Source organism: Balaenoptera acutorostrata, chromosome 15, assembly GCF_949987535.1.
Source record: "Balaenoptera acutorostrata chromosome 15, mBalAcu1.1, whole genome shotgun sequence".
NCBI classification, from domain to species: domain Eukaryota; kingdom Metazoa; phylum Chordata; class Mammalia; order Artiodactyla; family Balaenopteridae; genus Balaenoptera; species Balaenoptera acutorostrata.
Genome location: NC_080078.1, coordinates 17520780 through 17547987, shown reverse-complemented (window position 1 = coordinate 17547987; position 27208 = coordinate 17520780). Strand labels below are relative to the sequence as shown.

General features: G+C 49.1%; 1 protein-coding gene across 3 annotated transcripts in view; it reads right to left on the bottom strand.

Moving 5' to 3' along the window:
* GSG1L (GSG1 like) overlaps positions 1 to 27208 on the bottom strand; it is a 212156-nt gene that overhangs the window by 60874 nt on the left and 124074 nt on the right. For all 3 annotated transcript variants that reach the window (XR_009005440.1, XM_057529350.1, XM_057529352.1), the window contains exon 3: positions 17315 to 17467. Coding sequence is in view for 2 of the 3 variants with exons in the window: in XM_057529350.1 (XP_057385333.1) it covers positions 17315 to 17467 (153 nt within the window). In the remaining variant the exon portion in view is untranslated. The remainder of the gene's footprint in view (positions 1 to 17314; positions 17468 to 27208) is intronic.

Below are 27208 nucleotides of genomic sequence, written 5' to 3'. Positions count from 1 at the left end.
CCACAATCAAGATACTCAACTGCACCATCACTAGACCCCATCAGGTCGCCTCTTACTAGACACACCCATCTGCCCTCCATCCCTAATCCCTGATAACCACTTATCTGTTCTCCATCTCTGGAGATACATTTGTCACATAAATGGAATCATGCAATATGTGTCTTTTTGAGATTGGCTTTATTGGCTCAGCACAATTTTCTTGAGGTCCATCCAAACTGTTGTGTGTATCAGCAGTGGTTTTTTTTTTTTTTTTTTTTTTTTTTTTGCTGAGTAATGTTCCGTGGGATGGATGTGCTGCAATTTGTTTATTTACTCACTCACTGAAGGACATTTGGTTAGTTTCCAGTTCGGGGCTATTACAGATAAGGCCGCTATGAACACTCTTGTACAAGTTCCTGTGTGAAAATAAGTCTTCTTTTCTCTGGGATCAATGCCCAAGAGTGCAATTCCTGGGTCTCCTGGTAAGTCTTACGGTCACTCCATCTTTACTTTTGAAAATAACTGCTGAACTATTTTCCAGAGTGGCTGTACCATTTTACATTCCCACCAACAATGTACGGGGTGATCACCTTTCTTGATAACTGGACTTCTATTTAAAAACAAAAAACTAGAGTTCTCACCGGGAACCCAACCTTTCTGCAGTCTCAGCCTTTCTGAGCCACCCCAGGACTTTGACACCCTGTCATCCCATCATTGTCAGCCTTGGACAATGCCTGTCTCCTCCCTCTGCCACCCCCAGGCCATAAGCTCATAGAAATCGGGGGCCAGGCCCCGATCAGGCCTGCAGCCCTGGGTCCAGCATAGGCACAGGGCATAGCAGGTACTCTGTGAAGGAAATTAAATTGCACAGAAAGAATAAGCAAGTCAGCAAAGACCCACAGCCAACAAGTCGGTTAGAGAGCAGGGTAGATGCCAGGCCCCCAGGTCCCAGGGCCATGGCTTAACTCACCTTCAGGCAGGCTCTACGTGAAAGTGCTCAGCCTAAAAGGTCACTGTCATCCTACCACATGCAAAAAAAAAAAAAAATCTAATTGTGTAGAAAGCACAGATGTACATCATGTGTGTAAACAGATATATAGTGTATCTGTGGAGTTAAGATTTCATGAAGGGAGGGGCAGTTAGGAAAAGAAAGTGTAAAACGTGGAACAAGAATGAACGTAAGGTTGAGAAACGCTGTCCTGGCTGCACATCTTGGCCTTCCATCTGTGAGTCAGAGGGAGGCCTCCTGACTGGCAGAGCAGACCTTCCCAAAAGGCACTTTGACTATCTCACTCCTCTGATCTAGAACCATCACTGGCTCCCCACTGCCTCCGGGGGAGAGTCTGAACTGCCCAGCATGGCCGCCTCTCAAACCTCATCTCGACCCACAGTGCCCAGGCCCACCACTCACGTTGCAGCGGCAGGAAACTACAGATTCACCTGCACTCTCCAAGCTCTGCCATGCCTCCTTGCCTTCACACCTGCTGTTCCTTCTGCTTGAAATGCCTTCCCCCGATTCTTTACCTGATCTTCCTTCAAAGAGCAGTCAACTTGTCACCTCTGTGAAGGCTCCTTCACCTTTGCAGTTGCCCCAGGTGGCCTGCAATGCTCTGTTCATGCTTCTATGGCATCTTAAACACATCAGATTGTCACTAAGGTATGTCCTGGATGGTTTCTCCAGGCTAGACTCTGAGTTCCCTGGAGACAGGGGTTGCGTCTTACTCATCTGCAGCATTTAACGGGCATCTCAAGTTAGCATGCCCCAGATCTAAACTCCTGATCCCCCCAAACGTTCCACCCACCCAGTCTGCCCAACCTGACTGAAGGAGACTCCATCCTTTCAGTGGCTCAAATCCCTCTCTCTCTAAATCTCTTAATGTCCATCTCCATCTCCCCTACATCTGATCCATCAGTGCAGCCTGTTGTTTCTACCTCTGAAACACATCCAGAAGCCAACCACCTCTCACGTTTCCACCACTGCCCCCCCAAACCTAAGCACCCACATCTCTCACCTGGACCGTCATGGTAGCCTCCTCACTGGTCTCCCTGCTTCTGCCCTTCTCAACAAAGCAGTCACTGTGGTCCCTCTAAGAATAGATCAGATCGTGCTTCTCTGATCAGAACGCTCCAATGGCTCTCCGCCTCCTTGGGGTCAAAGCCAAAGTCCTCATCAAGGATAAAGCGGCCGACAAGGACTCCACAATCTAACCCCTGCTCTTCCTGGTCGTTCTTGACCTTGTAACACTCTCCACCTTGCTCATGCCACCCCAGACAGGTGGCTTCCATTCCTCAGGCAACACCAGACACACTGCTACCCCAGGGCCTTTGTACTTACTGTCCCCTCACTCTGAAATGCCCTCCCCCAGATAGTCCCACAACTCCCTCACTTCTTCCAAGTTTCTACTGAAATGTACAATACCTCTGTTGGGAGGCCTTTCCTGACCACCCTGTCTACAATAGCCCCTCCTTCCACCACTCTCTATCCCCTTACTTTATTTTTGCCAAAGCATGTATCATCACCTGACATTATATCATCATATTATCTTTGTTTATCCAATTATATGTCCAACTCCTCCACCAGATTGTACACTCCACAAGAACAGCGATTTTGTCTGTTTTGATCACTGTTGTATTTCCCAGATCTAGAGCAGGGGTTGGTAAACTATGACCCACCCGCCAAACGTGGCTGGTAGTCTGTTTTTGTAAACAAAGTTCTTTTCCTCCCAGTTTTACTGAGATATAATTGACAGATAACATTGTATTATTTTGAGGTAATTGCTGATTTGCTATATCAAATCACGTGATGATTTGATATTTGTATGTATAGATGGTCCCCAATTTATGATTTTTCAACTTCACAGTGTTGTGAAAGTGATAGGCACTCAGAATTCTGAATTTCCTCTTTTCCCAGGCTAGTGATACGTGCTTCTTTCGTGATGCTGGGCAGTGGTGGCCACCTCAGCTCCCAGGCAGCCATGCAATCACGAGGGTAAACAACCGATACACTTACAACCATTCTCTACCCAGACAACCATTCTGGTTTTCACCTTCAGTACAATATTCAATAAATTACATGAAATATTCAACACTTTATTATGAAATAGACTTTGTGTTAGATAATTTTGCCCAACTGCCGGCCAATGTAAGTGTTCTGAGCATGCTTAAGGCAAGCCAGGCTCAGCTTTGACGGTTAGGTGTATTAAATGTATTTTCAACTTACGACATTTTCAACTTAAAACAATGGGTTTATCAAGACATAACCCCCTCACAAGTTGAGGAAGATCTGTATTGCAAAATGATTATCACAATAAGTTTAGTTAAAATCCATCACCTCACATAGCTATGATTTTTTTCTTATGATGAGAATTTTTATGATCTACTCTCTTAGTAACTTTCAAATATATGATACCATATCATTAATTTCAGTCACCATGCTGTACGTTAACAACCCCAGGACTTATTTATCTTATAACTGGAAGTTTGTCCTTTTGACCACTTTCACCCATCTTACCCAACCCAACCTGCCTCCTCTGGCAACTACCAACCTGTTCCCTGCATCTATGAGTTCTACTTTTTTTTTTTTTTTTGATTCCACATATAAGTGAGATCATACAGTATTTGTCTTTCTCTGTCTGACTTATTTCACTTAGCATAATGCCCTCAAGGTCTAGCCATGCTGTCACAAATGGCAGAATTTCCTTCTTTTTATGGCTGAATAATATTCCACTGTGTGTGTGTGTGTGTGTGTGTGTGTGTGTTTGTATATATCTCACATTTTTCTTTATCCATTCATACATCGATGGACACTTCGGTTTTTCCCATGTCTTGCTTATTGTAAATAATGTTGCAATGCACATGGGAATGCAGATATCTCTCAAGACAGTGATTTCGCTTCCTTCCAAGAATTACCCAGAAGTGAAATTACTGGATCATATGGTAGGTCTATTTAAAATTTTTTTAGGAACTGCCATTCTTAAAGTTGTTTTGGACGATGACCATGCCCATCATTTACATATTGTCTATGGCTGCTTTCAACAGCAGTGTTGAGTGACTCTGATGGAAGACCCAATGGCCTGCAAAGCCTAAAATATTTACTCTCTGGCTTTTTATAGAAAGAGTTTGTTGACCCTGTTCTAGAACAATGTCTTGTATGTAGGAGCTCAATAAACATTGGTTGAATGAATGAATGAACCAATAATTGCTATCGCTATTCTCGGAATTCCACTGTTGTAATTCATTAAGATACACACACACACACACACACACACACATAAACACATACAACTGTATTCCAGACTTTATTCAACAGTAGAGGGTCCCAAAGGTCTTCGAGTCGGAGAGGGGGTTAATCGTAAGATTAACTTTGATCATGGGTCTGGCACACAGTAGGGGCTCAGTAAAAATTAGTGTCTTTGCTACCGTTTTCTTGCTGTGTCTCTTCCCTCCTTCCCCCCACCCCCCTGCCTGTCTCTTTCTCCCTGTGTGTGTGTCCCCCTCCATCCTAGTGGGTCTGTCCATCTCCCTCTGCCTCCCCCAGTCTCCTGCTCCATCTCTTTCCTTATCAGGGACCTTCTACTCTCCTCTCTTCCCTGCCCCCTCCCTCCTAGCCCTGGACAGACTGAGACATGGTGAGCAAGTATTTCCCATGAGAGGTCCCGTCTCAGCCCTCACACACCCAGAATGCACCCCTCTGCCTTCCTGACCTCAGGGCATGACTCCCCATGTCCTCATCACAGTCACAACCCGGGCACATCAACAACTCCCACCCCTGCCCTCCAGGTCCTGCCAATCCTTCCTCTCTCAAATCCATCCCCATCCCTCTCTGTTCCCACTGCCACCATCTCCTTGTGGCCAGACACCCACATAGCCTCCTAGCCGGGCTCCTGGATCTGTGCCCACCCCTCTCTCTACCCCAAGAACCATATTTCTAGAACTCGCCCCTGACCTTACCACTTCTTTGCTTAAAGCCTCAGAGGTCCCCAACTACACCCCCACTCCGGCGAGGCCCACATTTCCTGGCCCGGCATCCACAGCCAGTCACAATCAGACCCAAGTTTCTACTTCCCCACCCTTGCCCAGCGCACCCATGTCCAGCAACTCCAGGGAGTCACCTTCCCTGAAACTTCCTTACTGAAAACCCCTGATGCCTGGCTTCCTCCGTGTTGTTCTGCTAGGAAAACTCAAGCCCTGCACCATCCGCCTCTGCATCTCGTCCCCAGCGCTCCCTTGCTCCCCAGTCTCCTCCCATGGCCACCTTCTCACAGAGCCTCTGACATCCCGCCTGGATGGGGCCTTTGCATTTGCCGCCCCCTTGCCTGGAGCACTCTCTGTCACCTCCTCCACCCCCGCTGCCTCCCCACCCAGCTAACTCCTCCCATCCTTAGGGCCTCTGGACGGGCCCCTGAGCCCCCAGCAGCGCCGTGGTCTCTAGCCTTGGGACTGTCTCTTCATATCACAGTCCTAACTGCTCACTAATTCACTGCTTCCCCCACTAGACACAAGCCTCCGAGGGCAGAGAGCTTGCTTGGTTGTTTTCCTGGTACCTGGTACAGAGGAAATGCTCTAGGACTCTTTGTGGAAGGAAGGAGAAATGAAGGATGGATGCCGTGTGTCCCTCCGGCCTCTGCATCTGTCATCCTGCTTCCTCCCCGGCAAGGGTTTTCACACCTTTCCACCCATCCTTTAAGGCTAAGAGAGTCTTTCTCTAAGTGTCTGTCAGCCCCAGGGTGGAATTAACACTTACACCCGGCGAGAGGCTGCTGACACAGCCCCCTCCCCCAGCTCCAAACAGTCCCCACCCTGCCTGGCCTCCCTCCTTGCTGCCCAGCTGTCAACAACCACAAGAAAAACAAAGCCCAGATGAAAGTCAGCAACTCAGAGTCAAAAAAAAAAATTTTTTTTTTTAAAAAGAAGTCCCATTGTTCCAGCAAGCCGAGAGAAACAGAGCGGAAATAGACCAAGCACTGGACTAGGAGAAAAGGAACAATTCAAAGGACTGACAGCCGGAAAGGGCTGGCATTGGGGTGGGTGATTTCTGCCTTAGGAAAGAGGAGGGGAAGATGTGGATTCTTCTAAGAAGAAACTCAGAGAATAAGGCAAGAGCAGAGCCCCCAAAAGTGGGTGAGCAGACAGTTTATCACCCGAAACAGGGCGCTTCTGGGAGTGAAAGGGGCCCTGTTAATAATGCCGCTGGGACTGTCCTGGGCACACCTGGACACACGGTCGCCTACGCAGAAGTGTAGAGCCTTGTACCCGATCCGATCGGTGTCACTGTTCTCACCCCAACTCTTCAACAAACAAGGCCGAGAACGTGCTGCGTGTCTACCCGCTGCACTGGCTCTTCACGTGGTTCGGGGGATGTCATTTCATCACTCAAACCCATCTTGTGCAGATGCTACAGGATGCTATAAGTAACTTGCCAGACCACGCAGTTTCAACGGGACCCAACTGTGGTTTGATCTGATCTGTCTGGTTCAGAGTCCCTGCTTGTCCTATTGGGGCGAGTTGCAAACCCCAAAGCTCAAATGCCAACAACCCCACTGTGAGGGGTCTGGCCCCCGCATGTCGCCTCTACAGTGCACGCCTACATTCAAGGAGAATTTTCTGAGGGCCAGGCCCTGGGGATACAGCAGCGAAGAAGACAGCCGCGGCTCTCAGGGACCCCACTGTCCAGGGCAGTGGTTCTCAAGCAGGAGTGCTTTTTGCCTCCCACGGGACATTTGGCAACGTCTGGAGACATTTTTGGTTGCCACGACTTGGGTGGGGCACCTCTGGCATCTGGTGGGTAGAGACCAGGGAGGCTCCTCATCACCCTACCACGCACAGGACAGCCTCTCTCCCCCCACAATAAAGAACGATCCAGCAAAGAGTGTGCCACCGTTGAGAAAACCTGGTCTGAGGAGCAGAGATGGGGTGGCAGACAAGCAAGCAAATTAGTATGTAAGTTCTCTTATCCATTCAACAGATATTCATTGAGTGCCCACCATGTTTTAGGTGATGCTCAGAAAGCAGTATGTGTCATTAAGAAAAACAAGCAGGGGATTTCCCTGGTGGTCCAGTGGGCAAGACTCCCCGCTCCCAACGCAAGGGGGTCAGGGTTCGATCCCTGGTCGGGGAACCAGATCCCGCGTGCATGCTGCAACTGAGTCCGCATGCCGCAACTAAGAAGTCCGAATGCTGCAACTAAGAAGCCTGCATGCATGCTGTAACTACGAAGTCTGCATGCCGCAACTAAGAAGTCTGCATGCCGCAATTAAGGCCCGGCACAACCAAAATAAAGAAATAAAGAAAGAAATATTTTTAAAAAGGAAAGAAAAACAAGCAGGAGGGGATGGAAACGACTGGGGGAAAGGAAAGAGCTCCTAAGGAGATGCCATTTGAGTGACAGCTGGCTGAAGGAGGAAGTGAGCCAGGCTCATGCGGGGAAGGCAGCCCCACGGAGGGGACCACGGGCCTGGGCAGGACCAAGCTCAGAGAGCGTGAAGACCAGCAAGGAGGGGCTGATTGTAGGAGATGAAGTTAGAGAGGACGGCAAAGGCCACATTTTGTGGTCTTGGGATGGAGTTTAGATTTTGTTTACAAAAGTAACATTTGACAAATACCAACTAGAAATGACAAAAACAGACTTTGTAAAAAAAAATCCCCTAAAATGTCCAATGAGGCGAAGTGAGAAAAAAGCCTTCTATATTTAAAACTCTAAAGGAGCTGGAACTTTATCACACGGAGAGCCGTACACTTTGATGAGTATCAACTTGAGGTCAGTTGCTAAGTATGCAAAATGACCATTTGGCAAATAGCTGTGGCGTAATATTTTTAGATGGTAATTCATGCTCTTTTCCCCTGTATTTTCCCCCCTTTTCCTTTCGCTTCAAACGGTAAGAGGCTCTGGACTTCTTCATCCCAGAGGTTTTGCAGCAAAGAGGGGAAACCCATCTGCAAAATCCTTCCCTCCTGGCTTTCATCTTTAGAAGCCTTAATTTACCGAGGAGATTAGGACAGGGACCTCTGAGTCAGGGAGAGAAAGAGTGAGCTGTCTTCTAGTCCTTAGGACAAAAAAAGGGTTGGGGACTTCCTTGGTGGCGCAGTGGTTAAGAATCCACCTGCCAATGCAGGGGACACAGGTTCGATCCCTGGTCCGGGAAGATCCCACATGCCACGGAGCAACTAAGCCCGTGGGCCACAACTACTGAGTCTGTGTGCTAGAGCCCGCGAGCCAACACAGCCCCCCCAAAAAAAAAACAAAAGAAAAAGGGTTGGATTGTCCTTGTCGGGGGCAGGAGAGGATGCTGAGGGTCTGCAGTGATGTTTTGTTGGCTAATACAATGTTTTAAAACATTTTGAATTAAAAAGTTAAACCTAGGGTTACTAGGTAACCCAACAATTCCTCTCCTAGGAGAACGTATGTCCACACAAACACTTGGACATGAATGTTCACAGCAGCATTATTTGTACTAGCCAAAAAGTGAAAAACAACACACATGTCCATCAACTGACAAACAGAGAAATGAGATGTGGTGTATTTGTGCCATGGAATATTATTCGGCAATAAAACAGAATGCAGTGGTGATACATCTTACAACTTGGATGAACCTTGAAAACATCACGCTAAGTCAAAGAAGCCAGTCATAAAAGACCATATAGTGTATGACCGCATTTATATAAAATGTCTAGAATTGGCAAATCCATGGAGATAGAAAGTAGATCAGTGGTTGCCTAAAGATGGGGTGGGGGTTGGTGGAAAATAGGGAGTGACTGCTAGCGGGTATGGGGTTTCTTTCTGGGGTGATGAAAAGATTTTAAAATTAGATTCTGTGACGGTTACTAAAAGCCTTTAAACTATACACTTTACATGGGTGAACTTTATGATATGTAAATTCTATCCCAATAAAGCTGTTTAAAAAACATTTTGAATTAAAAATCAGGAGATTTTCCTATTAAAAAACCAGTTTTGGGCTTTCCTTGAATGCCGTGCATCTTCCCCCACGGCAGCAATGGGGTGCTGATGGGGCGTGCACTCCCAAGTTTGCCGCCATCCCCACATCCACTGCTGTGTTACATCTGGACAGCTTGACTCACTTATGTCACCTACATGGTCCCTGTAGGCACTGCACTTGAGACCTCTGATCAGGAGTGATGACACCACAGGCACTGAGGTCACCAGCCCCCTTCTCCCACCTCCCATCTGGCCCTAGAAGCAAAGAGCTCTGGGGACTGGAAGGGACCCTGTGAACAGGGCACTAGAGAAGGCTCAGTGGCAACCTACATGGACCCATGTAACAGTAAAGCACATGGGCTCTGAAGCCAGAATAGCCACATACTAACTCTGTGCCTCAGTTTTCTCAACTGTAAAATGGGAATAATAATAGCACCTACCATCGTAGGGTTCAACAGAGGGAATATGTTTAGAACAGTGTCTGGCATGATAAATGCTCAATAAATGGAAGCTATTGAGCCCATAATTTCTTATCTGCAATTTCAAATTCCCAGAAGTTCTGAAATCCAAAAGCTTCTTCATAATTCATCTGGCCACAAAATCTGACTTGGCCTGAACTCGTTTAGCACCAAAACCTGACCTGAATGGACGTGAGGCTATTGACCGTCTTTATTTATCCCCCCTAGAATGAATATTCACGGGTTTCACTGTGTTTGCTTACACAGTGCTGCCCCAGCCCCTACTGGGGTGTTATGTAATGGATGGTTTATGTATTACATTACCTGCCCAAATCTGAAAAGTTCCAAATTCTGGAACACTTCTAGCCCCAAGGGTTTCAGATCAGGGACTAAGCTGTATGATGAAGATGATAATGACAAAGATTAAACCCCACCCCCTCTTTGTCTGACACTGCATAAGACCAGACAATTGCAGCACAGCCCCAGGCAAAGGCAGTAGGGAGTAAGCCCCTCAAAATTCTGACAATAAATCTTCTACCAGCCCAGGAGGATGGGAGCACAGAATCAAAATGAAGTTCTTTTCCAGAAATGAAAGAAATGCAGTGTTCCTTGCATGCCTGGATTCAGGGTATGAGAATCACACAGGCCAGGTTAGCCTTAGAGGACAAAACCTCACCTTGTCCTTGGTTTAGCTCCCAGACCTCGTTGGGTGTCTCTTCCTTTGGCTGGTCCTGATTTGTATCCTTTAACCGTAACTATAGTGCTTTGCTGAGTTCTGTGAGTAGTCCTAATGAATTATCAAACTTAAGAGGGTCATAAGAAGGCTGATTTGAAGCCAGTTGGTTAGAGGTGAGGGTAGCCCGGGGACCCCCTGAACTTACACGTGGCACCTGCAGTGGGGCAGTCTTGCTGGGGACCGTGGCATCTGATGGCAAATAGCGTCAGAATTGTATTGCAGGGCACAAGTTAATGTCAGAACAACACCCTTTGCCTTGGTTTGTCCTCACCCATACCCCCCTTGCCGGCACCAGAGGTCACCGGCAGATTTAGTTGGCAGCTCTGGTGCATGTTGGTGGCTTCCTTCCTCAAACACTTTCCATCTTAGGTGGCAAAGGCTAGAAATGCTGGGGGAGTTACTGACTCAGGAGTGCCCCCTAAACCAGTGATGGATGAGAGATGGTGAATAAATTCCACTGCTTTCTCACCCCTTGGGTGTCCTACACAGTCTCTCAGAGGGTCCCCAGCAGGAGGAAAACCCAGTTGCCCCCAGTGGTCACCCACCTACCAACATTCCCTTTATTGGCCCTCCTGCCTTCTTGTCTTACAAATCCACTGTCCGACCATACTTCCTGGGATCACTTCCCAAATAAACTACTTGCACCCATATCTTCACCTTGGGGTCTGCTTTGGAGGAACCCAAATGAAGACCTCTACCATTCCTGGGGCTCTTGAGTCCTTTAGCTCCACCGCTGACCTCCTGATAATCTCCCAACTTGACAAGCCAACCAATTCCCAACCACTGGGACTTCCAGTCAACGATGCCTTTGGGCAACCACTTGTCCACCATTGCATAGTAATCCTGCTTGGTCCATGGCTAAGCCCATGCCACAGGTGTGCTTAGAGACCCAGGCCCGGCTAATCACAGTATTTCATCCTCTGGCGTGGTGACTGGCTCAGGAATCAGTCTAGGAACCTAGCTGGTCTTATCATAGTCCTCCTTGGAGTTTTGCAGGAGGTACTTGAAAGGAGTCCTCTCTGCCTCTGGAATCTTATGTAAGGCTGGAGCTGCTTGTGACTATCCACTCTCCACAAGGATGGGCCTGACTGAGACAGAAGCTAAAAGAAGTCAGAGTTTGGAGATACAGCTAGATTCCTGATGACATGATCGTCTGGATGCAGCCATGCCTGAAGCGTAACCACCCTGTACTTTTCAATTACATGAATCAATAGAGTTCAACCACGCCCCCCCCCCAACTTCTTCCTTTAGCTAATTTGATTGGGTTCTTGTCACTTGCAAGCAAAAGAATCTTTTAACGATACTGAAAACTCATTTCTCTGATTTAGACCGTCTGCACTTTTAGACATAAAAATACACAAAAGTACTTGCTCTCTCAGTTATGAGCAAGAGATCCAGTCTGGCCAGGGCAGAAGAACTGAACAGAGGCAGCTATGGGCAGGAGATTCTTTTTAGCACAGGCCCACGGTGGCAGGGTAGCTAGTGGAATTAGTGTCTCAGGAAACTCACCCTAAAATACAATGGCAGTTTATAGTAGGAAGTTACAGATCATCACACCAAGAGTAAGCTCTAAGAAAGAGTCAAGGAATGAAGTGAAGGGTGGACTGGGGAGGAATTCAAGACCACAGGCAGCCTCGCTTGGGGGGAGCTGCTATGACTGAACACAAAACAAACAGATCTAAGCTTCCTGGCAGCCAGTGAAAGGCAAACCCGATGGGTTAACCAGCTTACATTCGCTCACAGAAGGCAGCCTCAGACCAGGTCGTAGGGCCAATGGCTCTATAAAATTGCCTTCCTGGAACTCACAGGCTTCATGGCTCATGGGGCTGGAGGTGGGTCCAGAGGAGCAGGTAGCACTTTGCATGCCTCACAGCTTGGTTCCTGAGGATTTTGGTGGTCCCACGGGTGTCTGCAGTGCAGTGGGGTTTGCCTGCTTTGTCCCTCAGGCCCCAGGCCTCCGGATCCCCAAAGGTCTATCCAAAACCCACGGGTAGGTGTCCACCTCGCAGGCTTGCCCTTCAACTCCTACCTCACCTTGAAAATAGCCCCTGAAATTTTTTTAAAGTGTATGTAATGGTTAAGACTTTAATGCTTCTCAATCAAAATTCTTAGAAGTCATTCTGAATGCATAAGATTAGAATTCCTTCAAAGAAAAACATACAAGATTCTAACTTGAATTCCTAACCTAAGTTTCCACTAGCCCTGTATTTTTTGGTCACAAAAGCATCAAAACATCTCCAGTCCCATCATACTCCATTCAATTGCCTTTCAAGTTTAAGATATTCTGTATTTTTAAAAAAGAAAATTAAAATAAAAATTTTCAAATCACACATTATGTATACAAGGTTAAGAAATTAAATACAAGATTAAGAGTGGTGTACTGTGCAGTGAAATATACGCTTTATGATGAAGCCAAATATGCCAAGATTACATAAAAGATAAGGTTCTAGTTTCCCGGATTCAAAGAGCTACCTCATCCTTGGTCATTTTTCGTTTTATCGCAAAATTTCCTTTTCTCGATACTTAACAAAATAGATTCTTGCTGACTTCTCCATGAGGTCTGATTTTTTCCTGGAAACAGACGTTCTCCTCTTCATTCCAGTGCAGTTTTTACTAAAAGCCCACCTGTGTTAGCCTGACCATCTAGGAGTTCTCCAAATGACCTTTTCTTCCTAAGTAGATCAGCCTCATTTTTCGGAGAAACTGGGGAAGAACAGACATCTTCCAGCCTGCTTTCACATCCCCTCCAAGATACACGACCCTGGCCACTGGGGGAAGAGACAGTGGCACAGGGAGCCCCATCTTCTCCAGCACCTCTGCTAAAGCCACAGGACAGGGTGGGCGGGGGGGACCCTGGCAGCTGGAGCGCACCCCCGTCTGGAATTAGTCTTGCTCAGGCCTGATGGACGGAGAAAAGCCATGGCCCAGTGCAGGACCACATTATGACTTTCAAGGGCCCCAGGCACTTTTGACTTCATGGGTCTGTTCCTCCATAAAAGAAATATTAAAAATTACATTTTATGATGGCAGTGGTATAAAAAACACCAGTCCAGTCTAGGTTCATTCTTATGCCTTCATTAATATTCTATGTTTTTCTTCTGATTTTAAAAGCAGTCAAAATTAAAGCACTTTGTGGGTCCCTAGAAGCACCGGGAGCTCTAGGCTCTGGACCAGCGGACCAACAGTCTGTACAACCACCCTCCTGCCAGAATTGGGAACATAGCCCTGCTGGCCCTGCCCCACCACCCCTTCTCCCTCGGCTATAGAGTCCAAATCCCTCACCCCAGCCTCACTGGGACAGGGCTGGTCCCTGGGGCCCTGATCTGCCCTTCAGTTTATTCAGGGACAACTAGGAATAATAACAACAGTGACAACCTGAAGCCCTGGGGGCCAAGCCCTGCTCAAAGCACTCTATGTGGCAGGCTCTGGATTCAACCACTGGCTAGCTATGTGACTGCCAGCGAGTCAGTTTTCCCATCTGTGGAATGGACGTAATGTCCCTCCCACAAGCACACTGAGGAATAAAGATATTAACACGTGCAGCAGGCTCAGCCCAGTGCTGGTGCAGCATGGCATCTCAGTCCGTGTTGGCAATTACGATTAATCCTAACCCACTGGCTCATTATAATAATTAATTATAATAATTGGCTCCCATAGGGGCTGCCCTGCCTCTGCTTTCTCCTCTACCCTAGAAGGCGTTGACCTTGGGCTAAGGACCCCTCGGTGTGAGCTGGTCCGGCAGCATCACAGCCCTGGCAGCAGCAGAGCCCAGCCCTCTCCCCACATGGACTCAGTCGATGGGCTCTCCCCCACCCTGCTCGCCCACTCCTTCCCCTCCCACAGCAACAAACCAGAAGCCCACCCACCTCCTCCAAGCTTCTCACCCTCCCCAAACACAACCCCCCAGCTGCTTCCCCACCCCCAGCTGCCTTGTTCTCAAGTGGCTCCTGAAAGGCCAGCTTCCTGGTTCCTCCAGGCCAGGCAAGTCAGGGGCTTGGCTCTCTCCTGGTCTCATGTTTCTCCCAGGCATGAATACAGAATCCTTTCTCTCCACCACTTGCTTATCACATCATCTGGCTGCTACATCCTTCTCAGTTACTGTTTTCTGAGGACTTAAAAGTCTTCTCCCTCCCTGCCTGCCCGGTCACTCCTGCAGTAGGATCCTGAGAAAACAGCTGAGGGCTTTGAAGCCAGCAGGAGCCGGGTTTAATCCCAGCTCCACAACTGACCAGCTGTGTGACCTTGGGCAAGTCAGTTAACCTCCCTGAGCCATGCATTGTTTATCTGCCTGAAATTACGGAGATGATCTTATTTTCTTTAGCAGTGGGACTCCCCGCTAGAAGGAACCTGGGGTTTTTTGAGGGGTGAAAACTTTGATAAGCCCTTTGAGGTAGGGGGAAGAGCGCCCTACCCGCTTCCCCACGAGAGAGGCTTGAAGAACCAGAGACAGCTGCCTTGGGCTGGCCACCAGCTTTTGTTTTGTGACAGGAATAAGCAGGTTGAGGGGAGGGCTGGATGCTTGGGATAATGGAGGGGATTCTTTGATGCTTGGTAGAGAGAAAGAAAAGGAGAGATGAAACCACTGACAAGGAAAGGAGCCTAGACACCCCGCAGCACCTCACACCCAACTTGTTCGAAAGGGACCCATCATCTACCCCACCTGCTCTTTCCCCACCTTCCTCATCTTGGTGGTACCATCCCATCCTGGCCAAATGCCAGCCCAGATCAGGGGTCTGGCCATCTGGACCTAGGGGTCTCTCCCCAGAATAATGTTTTCAGCTCCATAAAATAAAATAAAAGGATTATAGAAGAAACCAGTTATACTGAAATACAATTAGCAAAATATTCAAACAAATGTGTTGTATAGTAATGTACGTGCTTCTTCATTAGCATGTTAGATAAGATTCAGTGGAAGCTCTCAGAAGCACTGCCCTTTTGAAGGAGTGCATTTCAAGATATGTGCATATGAAAAATGTGGTTCCTACTGGTGACTACGTCACAGGTGCCGCCCACGACTGTGATGCATTACCTCCGTTCATATTTGAAAGATATTCTAAATGTCAGTTACAAGTTAGAGAAATAAAGATGTAACTTCTCCCCCATCCAGGTTCATGGACTCCCTGAATTCTGTGGACTCCACACTAGGAACCTTTGACCTAGAGTCTCGGTGTTTCCATACCCACTCATTCCCGCCCACCTCTCCTAATCAGTCTGCAGGCACTGTGCCTGCATCTCCTATCCCCACAGCCACTGCATGGGGTTGGGGCCTCACCCTTTCTTACCTCCTGTCCGGCCTCCTCACCTCCATTCTGACTCCACTCCTCCCGTGCTGCACCCTGAACCCTCATCCCCAAATGCAAACCTGACCGCATCACCCTTTGCTCTGGATTCTTCGATGGCTCCCTATTGCCTGCATGATAAAATCTACAGACCATTGCAAAGTACCAAGACCCCTACCCAGCTCTCCAGCTTCATCTCTCAACACTCCTACTCACCTGACTTTTCACGTTCCCATTATTTTGAAGTACGTGAAGTTTCCAGAATATGCCACCTCACTAAGCTTTTCCCTATGCTGTTCCCTCCACCCAAAATGCCCTCCCCGAGTTGTCCATCAAGGCAAACTCTTAAAGTTTTTTTTCCAAGTCTCAGCTCTAATGATTGCTTCCTCAGGCCCCACCCCACCCATCGGCACCCCCTGGGCAACTGTAGGTGCCCCCTTGCAGGGCTCACCACACCCAGTTCATGAAGGTCAACTTGCCATGTTACAAGGGTTTGACGAGTCTGTGTCGCTACAAGATGGCAAACTTCAGGAGGCCATGACTGAGTCATTTTTTCTTTGACTCCCCCAAACCTAGTACCGACCCCGGAGCCCAGGAGGCCTTCAGTGAGTGTCGGTTGAGTAAATGAATACAATATGAAAAAAAAAATGATTTCAGGCATAATAAATGCATTTAATAACAGCAAACAAAAAATAACCCATCTCTCCATCTGGAATAGCTGAAAACAGGGTCACGGGGGAAGGGGAGGGTGGCCAAAATCGACACTGTGCTGTGAAGATCACTGTTTTTCTTTTCTTCCCTTTACTATTCTGGTTAGATTTCCCACATCCTGGGAATGACAATGCGCATGTTTTGATCTATGCAGCATGCTATAATTTCTTGAATTCCGCTCTCTATTCTTTGGGAGATCCTTCTGTTATATACACATACCTCAATTAGGGGGCGATTATTTCCCTTTACCAAAAGGCTCATCGTTTCGGTTTCATTAAATAGAGAGTTCTTCCAGTGCATGAAGAATAAGATTAGATTTATAGAAATTCAGTTTACATTTGGCTTTTTAGGAACAGATGTCGTACACAGCCAAGCCACTGCTCTGTCAGGCTTCCTGAAGTTATGGTTTACAGGCTCCTTTGACTCCCTTCCGGCAAACTCCTGGCTTAACCCCTCATGACCCGGGTCTGCTGAGGCTATTCGGGGCACCTGGCCACCTAATCCAATGACCTTTGCTTGGAGCCTTCCGTCTCCACCTCCCTGAGTCATGCTGCCGCCACCGATCATCCAATTTTTCCTAAAACCCTCAAAATCCTTGGCCTTTGTCCACAATCTCTGTTCACCCCACCCTCACCACTGAGATTCCAAATGTGTTTGTTCATCCAGCTTCCTGCTGGCCATCTCCCCATGGAGGTCTCAAGGGCAAATAAGATAAAGCAGATGAGTATTGTGCCCACCACCCCCAGCGGGCTCCCCTTTCATATCCCTGTGAAAGACACCACCATCCGCCCATTTTCACGACCATCTCCCTTTCCCTCGAGCCACAAATCCAATCCATCACCCGCCATGTGGCGTTCATCTCCTGAATACATCTCCAGCAAACCCATCTCTCTCTCCCACGTGTGTTAAGCTCCATGACGCACTGGAATTGTCTGTTTCCGTTCATTACTATAACCCCATACTTATTAAACACATGACCTGGCACATGAGACACTCAGTAAACACATGCTGAATCAGAGAATAGGGGAGCAGACAAATCCTACTTTACAAATTGTAACACTGAGCTTCAGAGAAGAGAAGTGATTGGCCCACGGTCACCTAGGTGGACCAATCAGGACTTCGCCCGAGGGTGGTTCCAGCTCCCGCATTCCCCTCTGCTCTGGGCACAGGGTTGGTTCCGGTGTGTTCTTGCCCCACTGCCCGAGGCCCTCTGCCTTACCTGAGAGCACCGTGAAGACGGCCGCAAAGGCATTGAGCTTGAGCCCGTCGATGACATTGCTGGAGTGGAAGAGCTCGAGACACATGAGGCTGAAACCAACCACCAGCAGGAGGATGTAGAGCACCTCGGAGACGACCGACAGCCACAGGACCCCTGCACGGAGGAGGCAGGGAGGTCGTGAGATGGGCACGCACAGGGCGGACTCTCCCTGGGTTCGTTCCACCCCACGCCCTTGGGTTGGGGGATCAAGTCGTTTTAGAGAAGACCTCGGTTCTAGGGTGGGTCCTGATTAGGTAAGGCGATCCTGGCCAGCCATCCTCCTCACCAGGACTGGCTCAGGAACCCCAGCCTAAGTCAGCCGGAGCGTGGCACTCTCAGGATGACAGTTACTGGTCCAGGGAGGCATGTGACCAATAAGCGGGTCCATTCAGATCGGAGGGAAGAACTTCCATCCTGTGGTTGGATGGGAGGCTCTCTTTCTCTTCTCATCTGTTACATGACTGCCACTGGGAGCCATCTCATGGCCCATAGAGCACCTGCCTTAGAATGAAGCTGACACTGGTTGCTGAGCAGAGCAATGGAAAGATGACCTCACTGGGCCACGCACCACCAGCCCCGACGGCTTCCCTGTGGCTAAGCTGGCCAGTATGATGTTGTCTGTTACCTGCAGCTATAAGCATCCCAACTCTTACACACATCATGCTTGCCCTCAAGGTACACCTACATTTTTATTTACCCTGTTCCCTGCTCCACTTTTTTCTAGAAACCACCACTGCTATTCCCACAGCTTCAACCTTGTGTTTCTCTTGGGAGCTGCCATGTTCTGCTGTGGTCCCACCCCACTGGGCACAGCTAATTGATCCAATGTGATCACGTGACCTAGAATTGGCCAGTCAAGGCCCTTCTCCAGGAATCTGTGCTTGGAACCGACTGAAGTAGACAGGAAGAGAGGCCCAGATGGGAGTCCAGGCACTCTGTCAGTATGAGCGACTGGTTCCAGCTGTTCCTGAAGGCCAGCTGCACCCCATCTTGCCAGTGTTTTGGCTACCCAAACCTTCTTTTTATTCCCTAAGACAGCACAGCTCCCTCTTCCCCCAAATTGGCCCAAATTGGGTTACCATCATTTGTCACCTAATTTAGGGGGCATCTTCTACTTCTCCCATCCTACATTATTCTTCCTTCTTCCTACATGCTTTTTATTTGAAGAACCCCTTTCCTCTCTCAGTCTGTGCAGTTTAGTTGCATCAGATTCACACCCTGGCTCCATGACTCGTATCTGGCCAATCAGAACTCCGTGTCCTTCTGACTCTAGTCATTGGTTCAGGAATGAACCTCTCTATGCCTCAGTTTCTTAACCTATAAAATGGGGATAATAATAACTCCTATCTCATAGTACTGTGGTGCTGCGAGGATTCACACGGCAACGTAATGAGCTTGAGCTTAGCATATAGCAAGAGCTCAGTTCATGTGCACCATTACCATTGCTGGATGGGAGGAACACGGTGGGGACTGGAAATGGAGCTGAGGGGTCCTTGAGTGAGGTCAAGGCTAGAGACAGTCAAGAGGGAGAAATGACACTGTGGGAGCAGACACGATTTCTGAGAAAAAGGGTGGCGAGTAGGAGATGGAGCACATCATGTGACTTACCTTCCAAGCCACATTAACCATAGGTTTTGAGAAGGGACTATGGAGGGACCAGGCCTGGCCAGCGGAGATGGATACATGACCCAAATCAGTTCAATGAGTCAGGCATAGGACTTTTGCTGAAACTATTGGGAAAGAAAATTCCTTTTTTCCACTGGGTTTGAGGCTGGGAAGATGGAAGGATGGAAGTGACTGCATCAAGTAGCAAGGGCCTTCCTGAGGGCAGAGCCAAGGCCAAGGAAGGCGGCACCAAGAGATGGAGGAAGACCGTGTCCTGTGACATTGAGCCCCCAGATCCAGCCATGCCTAAAGCTGCCAGTCATCTGTTCTTTCAATCACATGAACCAAGAGGTCCTTGTCTTTGCCTAAGCCGGTTTGGGGTAGAACTTCTGTCTCTTACAACCAACAGTCCGGATCTTCAGTTTTTCTTTTCTCGGAAGCTGTCCTTCCCTACCTCTCTGCCTTTGCACAAGTTGTTCCTTCCACCTTAGTGCCCTAGGGACACCCGATATGCACCATTCAGTAAAGGAAGCAAACAAACAGTAATGTCTGAGCCCCTATCTATTCGCTGATGAAGGATCCAGATTCTCAAACACCCACTATCATTCCTAATGCAACGGGGCTTTGAGAGCTTTGAAGAACTTTTTTCTTTTCTTTTTTTTTTTTGCTACAGAAATACCGCTTCTCCTGGGCAATCCCTTGGATTTCTGTGAGAGAATAACGTGCTCTTGGCAGCCTGCATGTTGTTAAAACATCCCCTGGCACCGTACACTCGCAGCCTCTGAGGCCCTTCGCTGGCCCCAGGCCCACCGGGCAGAGAGGAGGAAGGCAGGAGGTGCAGGGTGAGCTGGGCCACGCAGGGGGGCGGCTGCCCTCGGGGAGGCCTGCTCTCCCTCCCAGCAGCCTTCACCTCCAGCTGCCGTTGCCCTGCGGGTGGGCGGAGCCTCACCAGGGTGAATTTGCCACAACTAGGCTCACAGCATCTGTCTGCAAGTTACAGCCCACCCCAGCCAAGGAAATTAATAACTATAGTAAGAAGCGGAATTGTTGCTGAGGTTATGCTAATAGCAGCAACAATGTCACAGTAAGGGCCAAGGGATATCAGGCGTTTATCACGTGCCAAGTCATACTGGACAATGTTTATGTTCCACCCAATGTCCTCGCACCTCTTTTTAGCGTTTCTGTCTTTGCAGGATTGTCTTTGGGAAACTGGACTACATCTTGCCCATATTCATTCAGAAAGTGCCTGGAAGCTTATATTTTCCTCTCTGTTCTGTCGTCAACCAGTGGCCGACTGAGGTAGTCCTGCCCCATGGCTCTGGTGGAGACCACCCTGGGTGGTGACCCACACTGCAAAGCTCCCTCGGGGCCAAAACTGAAGCTGCCCTCTCTGGGCCCTGGCCTGACATCACCCCCTCACTTGCCTTCCTCCCTTCCCCGTTCTGCTCCCCCCAATTCCCTTACCATTCTCCTCCGGGGCATTTCCTTTATAAATGACTTGCACATGGATCCTCAGCCCAGAGTCTGTTTCTAGGGACTCTGGCCTCAAACACCAGCATTCACATGCATGATCTCCCTCAATCTTCCTGACAGCTTTGCAAGGCAGCAATGCAGCACCCATATCACAGATGGGCAAACTGAGGTTCGGAGGGATTAAACCACTGGTCTACACAGCTGGACAGTGAGTGATATAGTCAATCTGGGTTCAAACTCAGGCCTCTCTGACTCCAGAAACCATCATGGGTCGGGAGGTTGTAACCTATCAGGATAGAATGGCCACTTTGAAGTCATATCGGGGGAGTTGGGTTCCCTGGCAGTGGCTCTCATCTACATGCACTCCAGCATCCCAAAGAATTTCTGCATCAGAATTCTCGCAAGACGATGGCCACGGAGTGGGATTATGGTGGGGGAGGGGGTTCTCAGTGATCCTGAACCCAGCTGGCCACCAGGTGTGGTGGGGAAGGAGGTCGCAGGGAAGAGCAGATGGGTCTTCAGGATGCTGGTGACTCAGGCTGGGACCTGGGACCTGGGACCCTTTGCTGCAATGCTCGTACCTGGACAAAGTCTCTTCGAGCAACAAAACACAAAGAAACTATAAAGGACTAAAAATAATTGTGCGCATTGGCAGTTAGGGCAAATTATGATTATGGACAACAAGATACGAAAAGACAAAAACCCCAACTGCTACTTCTGAAGAGCCAGGAGCCAAAGCACAGTACTGCGCATGCCCCTGCACACAGCACCACCAAGGGGGTGGGCAGACCACCTAAGCCACGCCTCTGGCCCGACCCCTGGACCCGCCCCTACCCTCACCCCATATAAGGAACCAGCTGGCCGCCCCCCACCCCACCCCCACTCCGGGAGCCAGCGAGCAAGGAAAACTAACTGTTGCTTGTTTACGCTCCCTCTTGCTGTAGCAGGGACCCTGGTAAAGCCTTGCCTGAATTTCTTGTCTGGCCTCTTATCAATTTCTATTGATTAAGGAGGCCAAAAACCCTGGTTGGTAACACTGGGAACCAGGCTGGAAAAGATGGGTTTGACCCATGCTGCAGAGGCAGGTGCAGTCCTAAAGGGCTTAGCAAGGGAAAGACATGCAGGGAGGCTTGCTCTGGAAGGGGTATGGCTGGAAGACCCGCTGGAGGTTTGGGCCGCGCTCCATGAAGAGATGGTGGTGGCCTGGGCCGTGGCAATGATGGGGAGTGAGGACAAGTGGGGAGCTTGATGACTCCAGAGGGGTGGGCTCAGTGGCCTGCTGACCCATGAATGCGATGGCAAAGGTGAGGGAGGAGTCCAGAGTGGGGCCATGTCTCCAGCGCAGGCAACTGAGCAGGCAGTCATCGTTCCTCAGTGAGAATGGTGCTAAGGCAGGAAGGTGGTGAGGCCACTCCTACATGTGCAGAGTCTGCAGCAGCTGCAGGACCTCCAGTGGGGATGTGCAGGAGGCAGCTGGCGCTCAGACAGGGATGTGGGGACAGTGGCAAGACATGGGCACTCACTAAATGTTTGCCGTGATTGTTAAAGAGATGGATGCCCAAAAAAAGCATTTAGAGCAAAAGAGAAAAGGGTAAGAAGTAGAATCCACAGGAACATTAATACTCAAGGGGAGGGCGGGTGGTGAGGGGCTGTGAAGGTGTAGTGACACTGTGGGTGTCCCATCCATCCCTGCCAACAGCACTTCAATGCACCTGCCACCGGCCAGCACCTCTCTGCCCCAGGGGTTGCCCTGGTCACCAGAGCCTACTCCCCACCTGCTGGGAGACTGACACCAGCCTGCCCTGCACCTCTGCAGCAGCCCTCAACCAATGCCTGATGTGAGCTGATGAATAAGTACAAATTATATGTGTGTTTCCCACTGTAACAGGGAAGAACAAATCTGACTCCATACTGGATTGGTTTCTTTTCCTTTAACCTTTATAGTCTATTGCTTTTGCTACAAGTTAAGAATATCGCCTATAGCCTGAAATACACAGGATGGCCCATTCTCAAGGTTCTGACCTTTATAGGTGTAACACTTATCCATTCATGTAGAGATAAAAAGTTGCAGAACAGAGAAGAACATTTGTCTTGTTGGAGGTTTACAGGAACATCTGACCTGACCTAGCTGGACAGTTGTAAGAACAAAGGATTCCCCTACCAAGAAGTTTGCAACAACAAACCACACCCCCTCCCCTTTCAGTATAAAAGTAGCTTGAATTCTAACTTGGGGAAGATGGTCCTTTGGGACACGAGTCCACCATCTTCTCAGTCTGCTGGCTTTCGGAATAAAGTCGCTATTCCTTGCCCCAGCAACTCTATCTATTGTCCTGCCATGCATGAGCAGTACAAGCTTGGACTCAATAACACCACCACCAGGGGAGAGATGGTGTTAAGTGTGAAGAACCACAACATTAAATTGTCTCCATCAAAGAGTGAAAACGCTATTCGCTTTTCCATTATTTTTAAAATTCTTATCAGCCCTATCAAAAGAGTCTCGCTTGGCGATAATGTGTCCTTAACACTTTCCTAACACTTGTTAATTGTTTAAAACAACGAGAGGGCTCAGATCTTCGGCAGTTCCTAAGCAGACTTGCAGAACATTTTGACAGTTGCCTTCTGTGCTGGGGACTCTCCATCACCCCCATCCTCTCCCTCCCCTCCCAGGCCACAGCTCTCCACCCATCTCTGCCCTACTCTGGGCCCCAGGGGACTGACTCCTTAGAAGGTCATCCCCAGGCTCCCTGGCCCTCTGAGTCAGCAAGGGAGGGGGGGCACCAGCTGGAAATCGGCACATGGGAGGAGAGAGGTCAGCGTGCTTCTGCCCTGCTCCCTCTCTCTCTCTGTCCACTTCTCTGGCATCAGCTTCATCCTCTTGCCCATGACTACAGCTCCGTTGTCACGGCTGCTATTCTTACAGACCCCAGAACACTGTTCTTGCCCTTTTCTCCTTCCTGTCCAAGGCTGGTAACGGCTCCCCTCTGTCATCAGCGCTTGGGGGCCTCAGATTCTCTTAACCCTTTCCATGCCTCTGTTAGGAGTTCTTTCATCCAAGTGCCTTCATTTGAACCATTCGGGAGATTCTGTTTCCCGCAGAGAACCTCCCTGACACATCATGTTTTATGGCAAGGGATCCAATTAGAGGAGTGATCTTAGCCAGTGGTCCCAGAGTAGGCCCCGAATAGCAGCAGCAGCAGCACTTGGGAACTTGTGATGCAAATTCTTGGGCCTTACTGAATCCAGGAACTCTGAGAGTAGAACCCATCTGTGTCTTTTTTAAAAAAAAAAATAAATTTATTTATTTATTTATTTTTGGCTGCTTTGGGTCTTTGTTGCTGTGCGTGGGCTTTCTCTAGTTGCAAGCGTGCAGGCTTCTCATTGTGGTGGCTTCTCTTGTTGCAGAGCATGGGCTCTAGGCACGCGGGCTTCAGTAGTTGTGGCACGTGGGCCCAGTAGTTGTGGCTCGTGGGCTCTAGAGCGCAGGCTCAGCAGTTGTGGCGCACGGGCTTAGTTGCTCCGTGGCATGTGGGATCTTCCCGGACCAGGGATCAAACCCGTGTCCCCTGCATTGGCAGGCGGTTTCTTAACCACTGCACCACCAGGGAAGTCCCCCATCTGTGTCTTAGTGGGCCCTCCAGGTGATGCTGATACACATTCAAATTTGAGCATCACTGATCTGAAGTCCCCTTTCAAATGTATGTAGGAAAAAGAGAGTCGACTTGTGTAGGGGAGGGGATTGAGTCAATAAATGCTAGACCGTAGGTGTTGGTGTCTAGCCAACAGAGAGAAGGTATAATGGGAATAATGAAACAATCGGGAATCATCGCGTAGTGTCTGGTCTAAAATCAATGCCCACTATTAGTGTTATGGAATGCATGCACGTGTGAATAAAGGAAGCTGGGAAGGACAGTGGGCTGGCAGCCTCTGGGCAGGACCAGCGGGGAGCCTTGGTGACACCCAGAAAGGCTCAATAATCACAGAGATGATTGTTTCAAGTCTCTGAAACTTGCTGCTAATGGCTCAATTTGCAGCTGAGAACTGGTGACCTCCCGGGGCAGAAGAAATGAAATGATTTCTCATCAGGTGCGTGGCCTGTGGGGTGACAGCTAATCCTGTTAGCTGCACTTTTTGCCTTTTTAAAAAACATCTTCATGACGCCAGCTCTGACCCTCCACTGATGCAATTGATGGGTTTGCAAGAACCATTTCCCTTTTGCCCGGGAATCCCTCCCTTGCTAAGGCACTTTCCAGGGCCAGCTCGTTGGCTGAGGGGAAAGTCACAGGCGGGAACCGTCTTGGATGTGTAACCTTGGCTGGAGGCCTTAACCTTTTGCCCTCTGTTTCCTCAAGTGAAAAATGGGCATGATAGACTTGTGAGCATTAAATGAGATGACATCTTTAAGTCACACAAGCCTGACACTTGGAAAGTATTCAAGAGAGCTAAGTATTACTATCACTTCCTGATTAGTATAATTATTAGCAATTACAATAATTACAAGAGGCAGTGAGGCATAGGGGTGAAGAGCCAGATGTGGGCCAGGCCACCTAGATTGACACTAGCTCTGCCAGTTACTAGCTGGGAGACTGAGCAAGTGGTATCACACACTGTACCTGTTTTCTCGCTTATAAATTGGGGATTGATCTGGTACCCATTTATGGACTGTTGTGAGGATAAAGCAAGTTAATTGATAAGTGCTAAGGGCAGTGCCTGGCACATAGCAAGTGTTAACATAAGTGTTAGTTACTGTCACTATTATTGTTGTCATCGTTGTTATTCCCATGGGACGTAGCCAAGGAGTAGGCAGCCTGGAACAATTGCATCTCAGCCACCGGACAAATAAAACTCTTATGGCGGGGGGTGGGGGGGGCGGTACACAGGGGGATTGTGGTAAAATCATATGAAATCCCAAGATGCAATGGCATCTTAAGAGAAAACATTTTTCCTCCCCAAATCCAGCAGTTTAATACGTCAAATCAATAAGTCGTGGTGCAGTGGCCACTGGCTGTGGGCTCGGTGACACGTCCCCTGAAACCTAGCATGTTAAATCATGTAAATGGCGTGGGCCGGGACCTCTGAGGCTGGAAACAGCTCCATGATAGCTGCTGCTTGCGAAATGTCCATACTGGAAGCTCAGAGGCAGAGATGCACAGGGGATGGGAAGAGAAAGCCAGAGGCCTCGAAGAACCGTGGAGAGGGACTTTGGGGGTCACCGAGACCCCAGCCCTCCATCTGCAGATGAGAAGTTAGCCCAGAGAGGAGTTAGGATGTGCCCCTGTCACAAAGCACGTTGGGGGCAGATTGGGGTAGGGGTGGGTCTGCCACCTCCCAGGCTGCTCGAGGTTGCGTGATTGGGGTGACTCTATCACAGGCACTGGGATTGAGATTTTAGGGGAAAGGGGCTGCCTTGAACATGGTGGCCGCATCGCACGTCTGTAGCCCCGAGTTCCAGCCCTGATGCCGGGGGACCTCTGGAAGGGCCCCGTGTCTCCAGGCGCCTCAGTTTCCCTCCCGGTAAAACAAGTGGATTCTCAAACAAGCTGCCAACAGGCCGAAGCCAGTCCGCAAAATTGTCTTGTTTGGCCCACACAGGATTTTAAAAATATCTGAATTCATTATCAACATTTAAAAATAGGAGACTTCGCATAAAAATCCAGATTTCTGGATTTGTTTGCAAAATGGGTGGATGCAGCAATATAAGACCCGCATCCCCATACAATGATGACTGTGAGGCTGAGCTGGGGCGGCCCCCCCTCAAACAGGGCAGCCCAGACCCCAGCCAGCGCCCTTCACCCCTTCATGGTTCCTTCCTAGCACTCGTGAGCATTTGGGTTTACAGCCCCCCCATACAATGCTGTCTAAGGTCATTTCTATCCCTGACACCCGGCAGCGATGCAACATTTTGAGACCCTGTATGGTCCTCCCTGATATTTACACGCGGGAGTGAAATACAAAGTCTCAGTTATCCAACTTCCTCAGGGATGGGGGGTTCTAGCAAACACCATGCTACCCCACACGTGAGGGTACCAATTTTCCAAGAGTCAGATTCAAAGGAAAGGCATTCAGCTCTAAAAATATGCCCAGATGGATTTAACGGAGCCAAGAGCATGGGTCTGAACGCTATTTCCAAGCATCATGTTGTCCACCCCAGCCCTACATCCTGTTCATGAAGGCCTGAGAGGGCCGGTGAGTGGCCCGAGGTCACGACACTGGGAATCTTCCTTTCATGAGTCAGATAGAACCTTTTAGGCTTTGACTGGAGGTCATGGTGGAGACCCTAGGTGGCTGCTCTCGTGGATGTGCAAAAAACGTTGGGTAACAGAGCGCCTGGGAACGGAATGCCATTCAAACGCCCATCAGCACGTTGCTCGGGAAACACAGGGCCTGGCTGGGGCTGTTTTCTGTGTCAGTCACCATCTTTTCCAGAACTGTCCTTTTTTAGAGCCTCTCTACTCAAAGTAGACCTACTGACTCAAGGTCTACATTTTAACCAGATCCCCAGCTGACCCGAACACACGTTCAAGTGTGAGGAGCACTGCTCTAGAGGATGAAGTTCATATGTTTTAATATGGGACCCGCATCCTTGACAAGCGGGTCCTAAGTAGCCCTGCCCACCTCAGCACTGGCTGCTTGCTGAACATTCCATGCCCTCCTGTGCCTCTAGCATGGCCCGGGCCCTTGGAGTGTTGTCCTCCTCTGGGGTCAGCTGAATAACGGCAAAGATATCCACGCCCTAATCTCCAGAACCTATGAGTATGTTACCTTATACGGCAGAAGGGA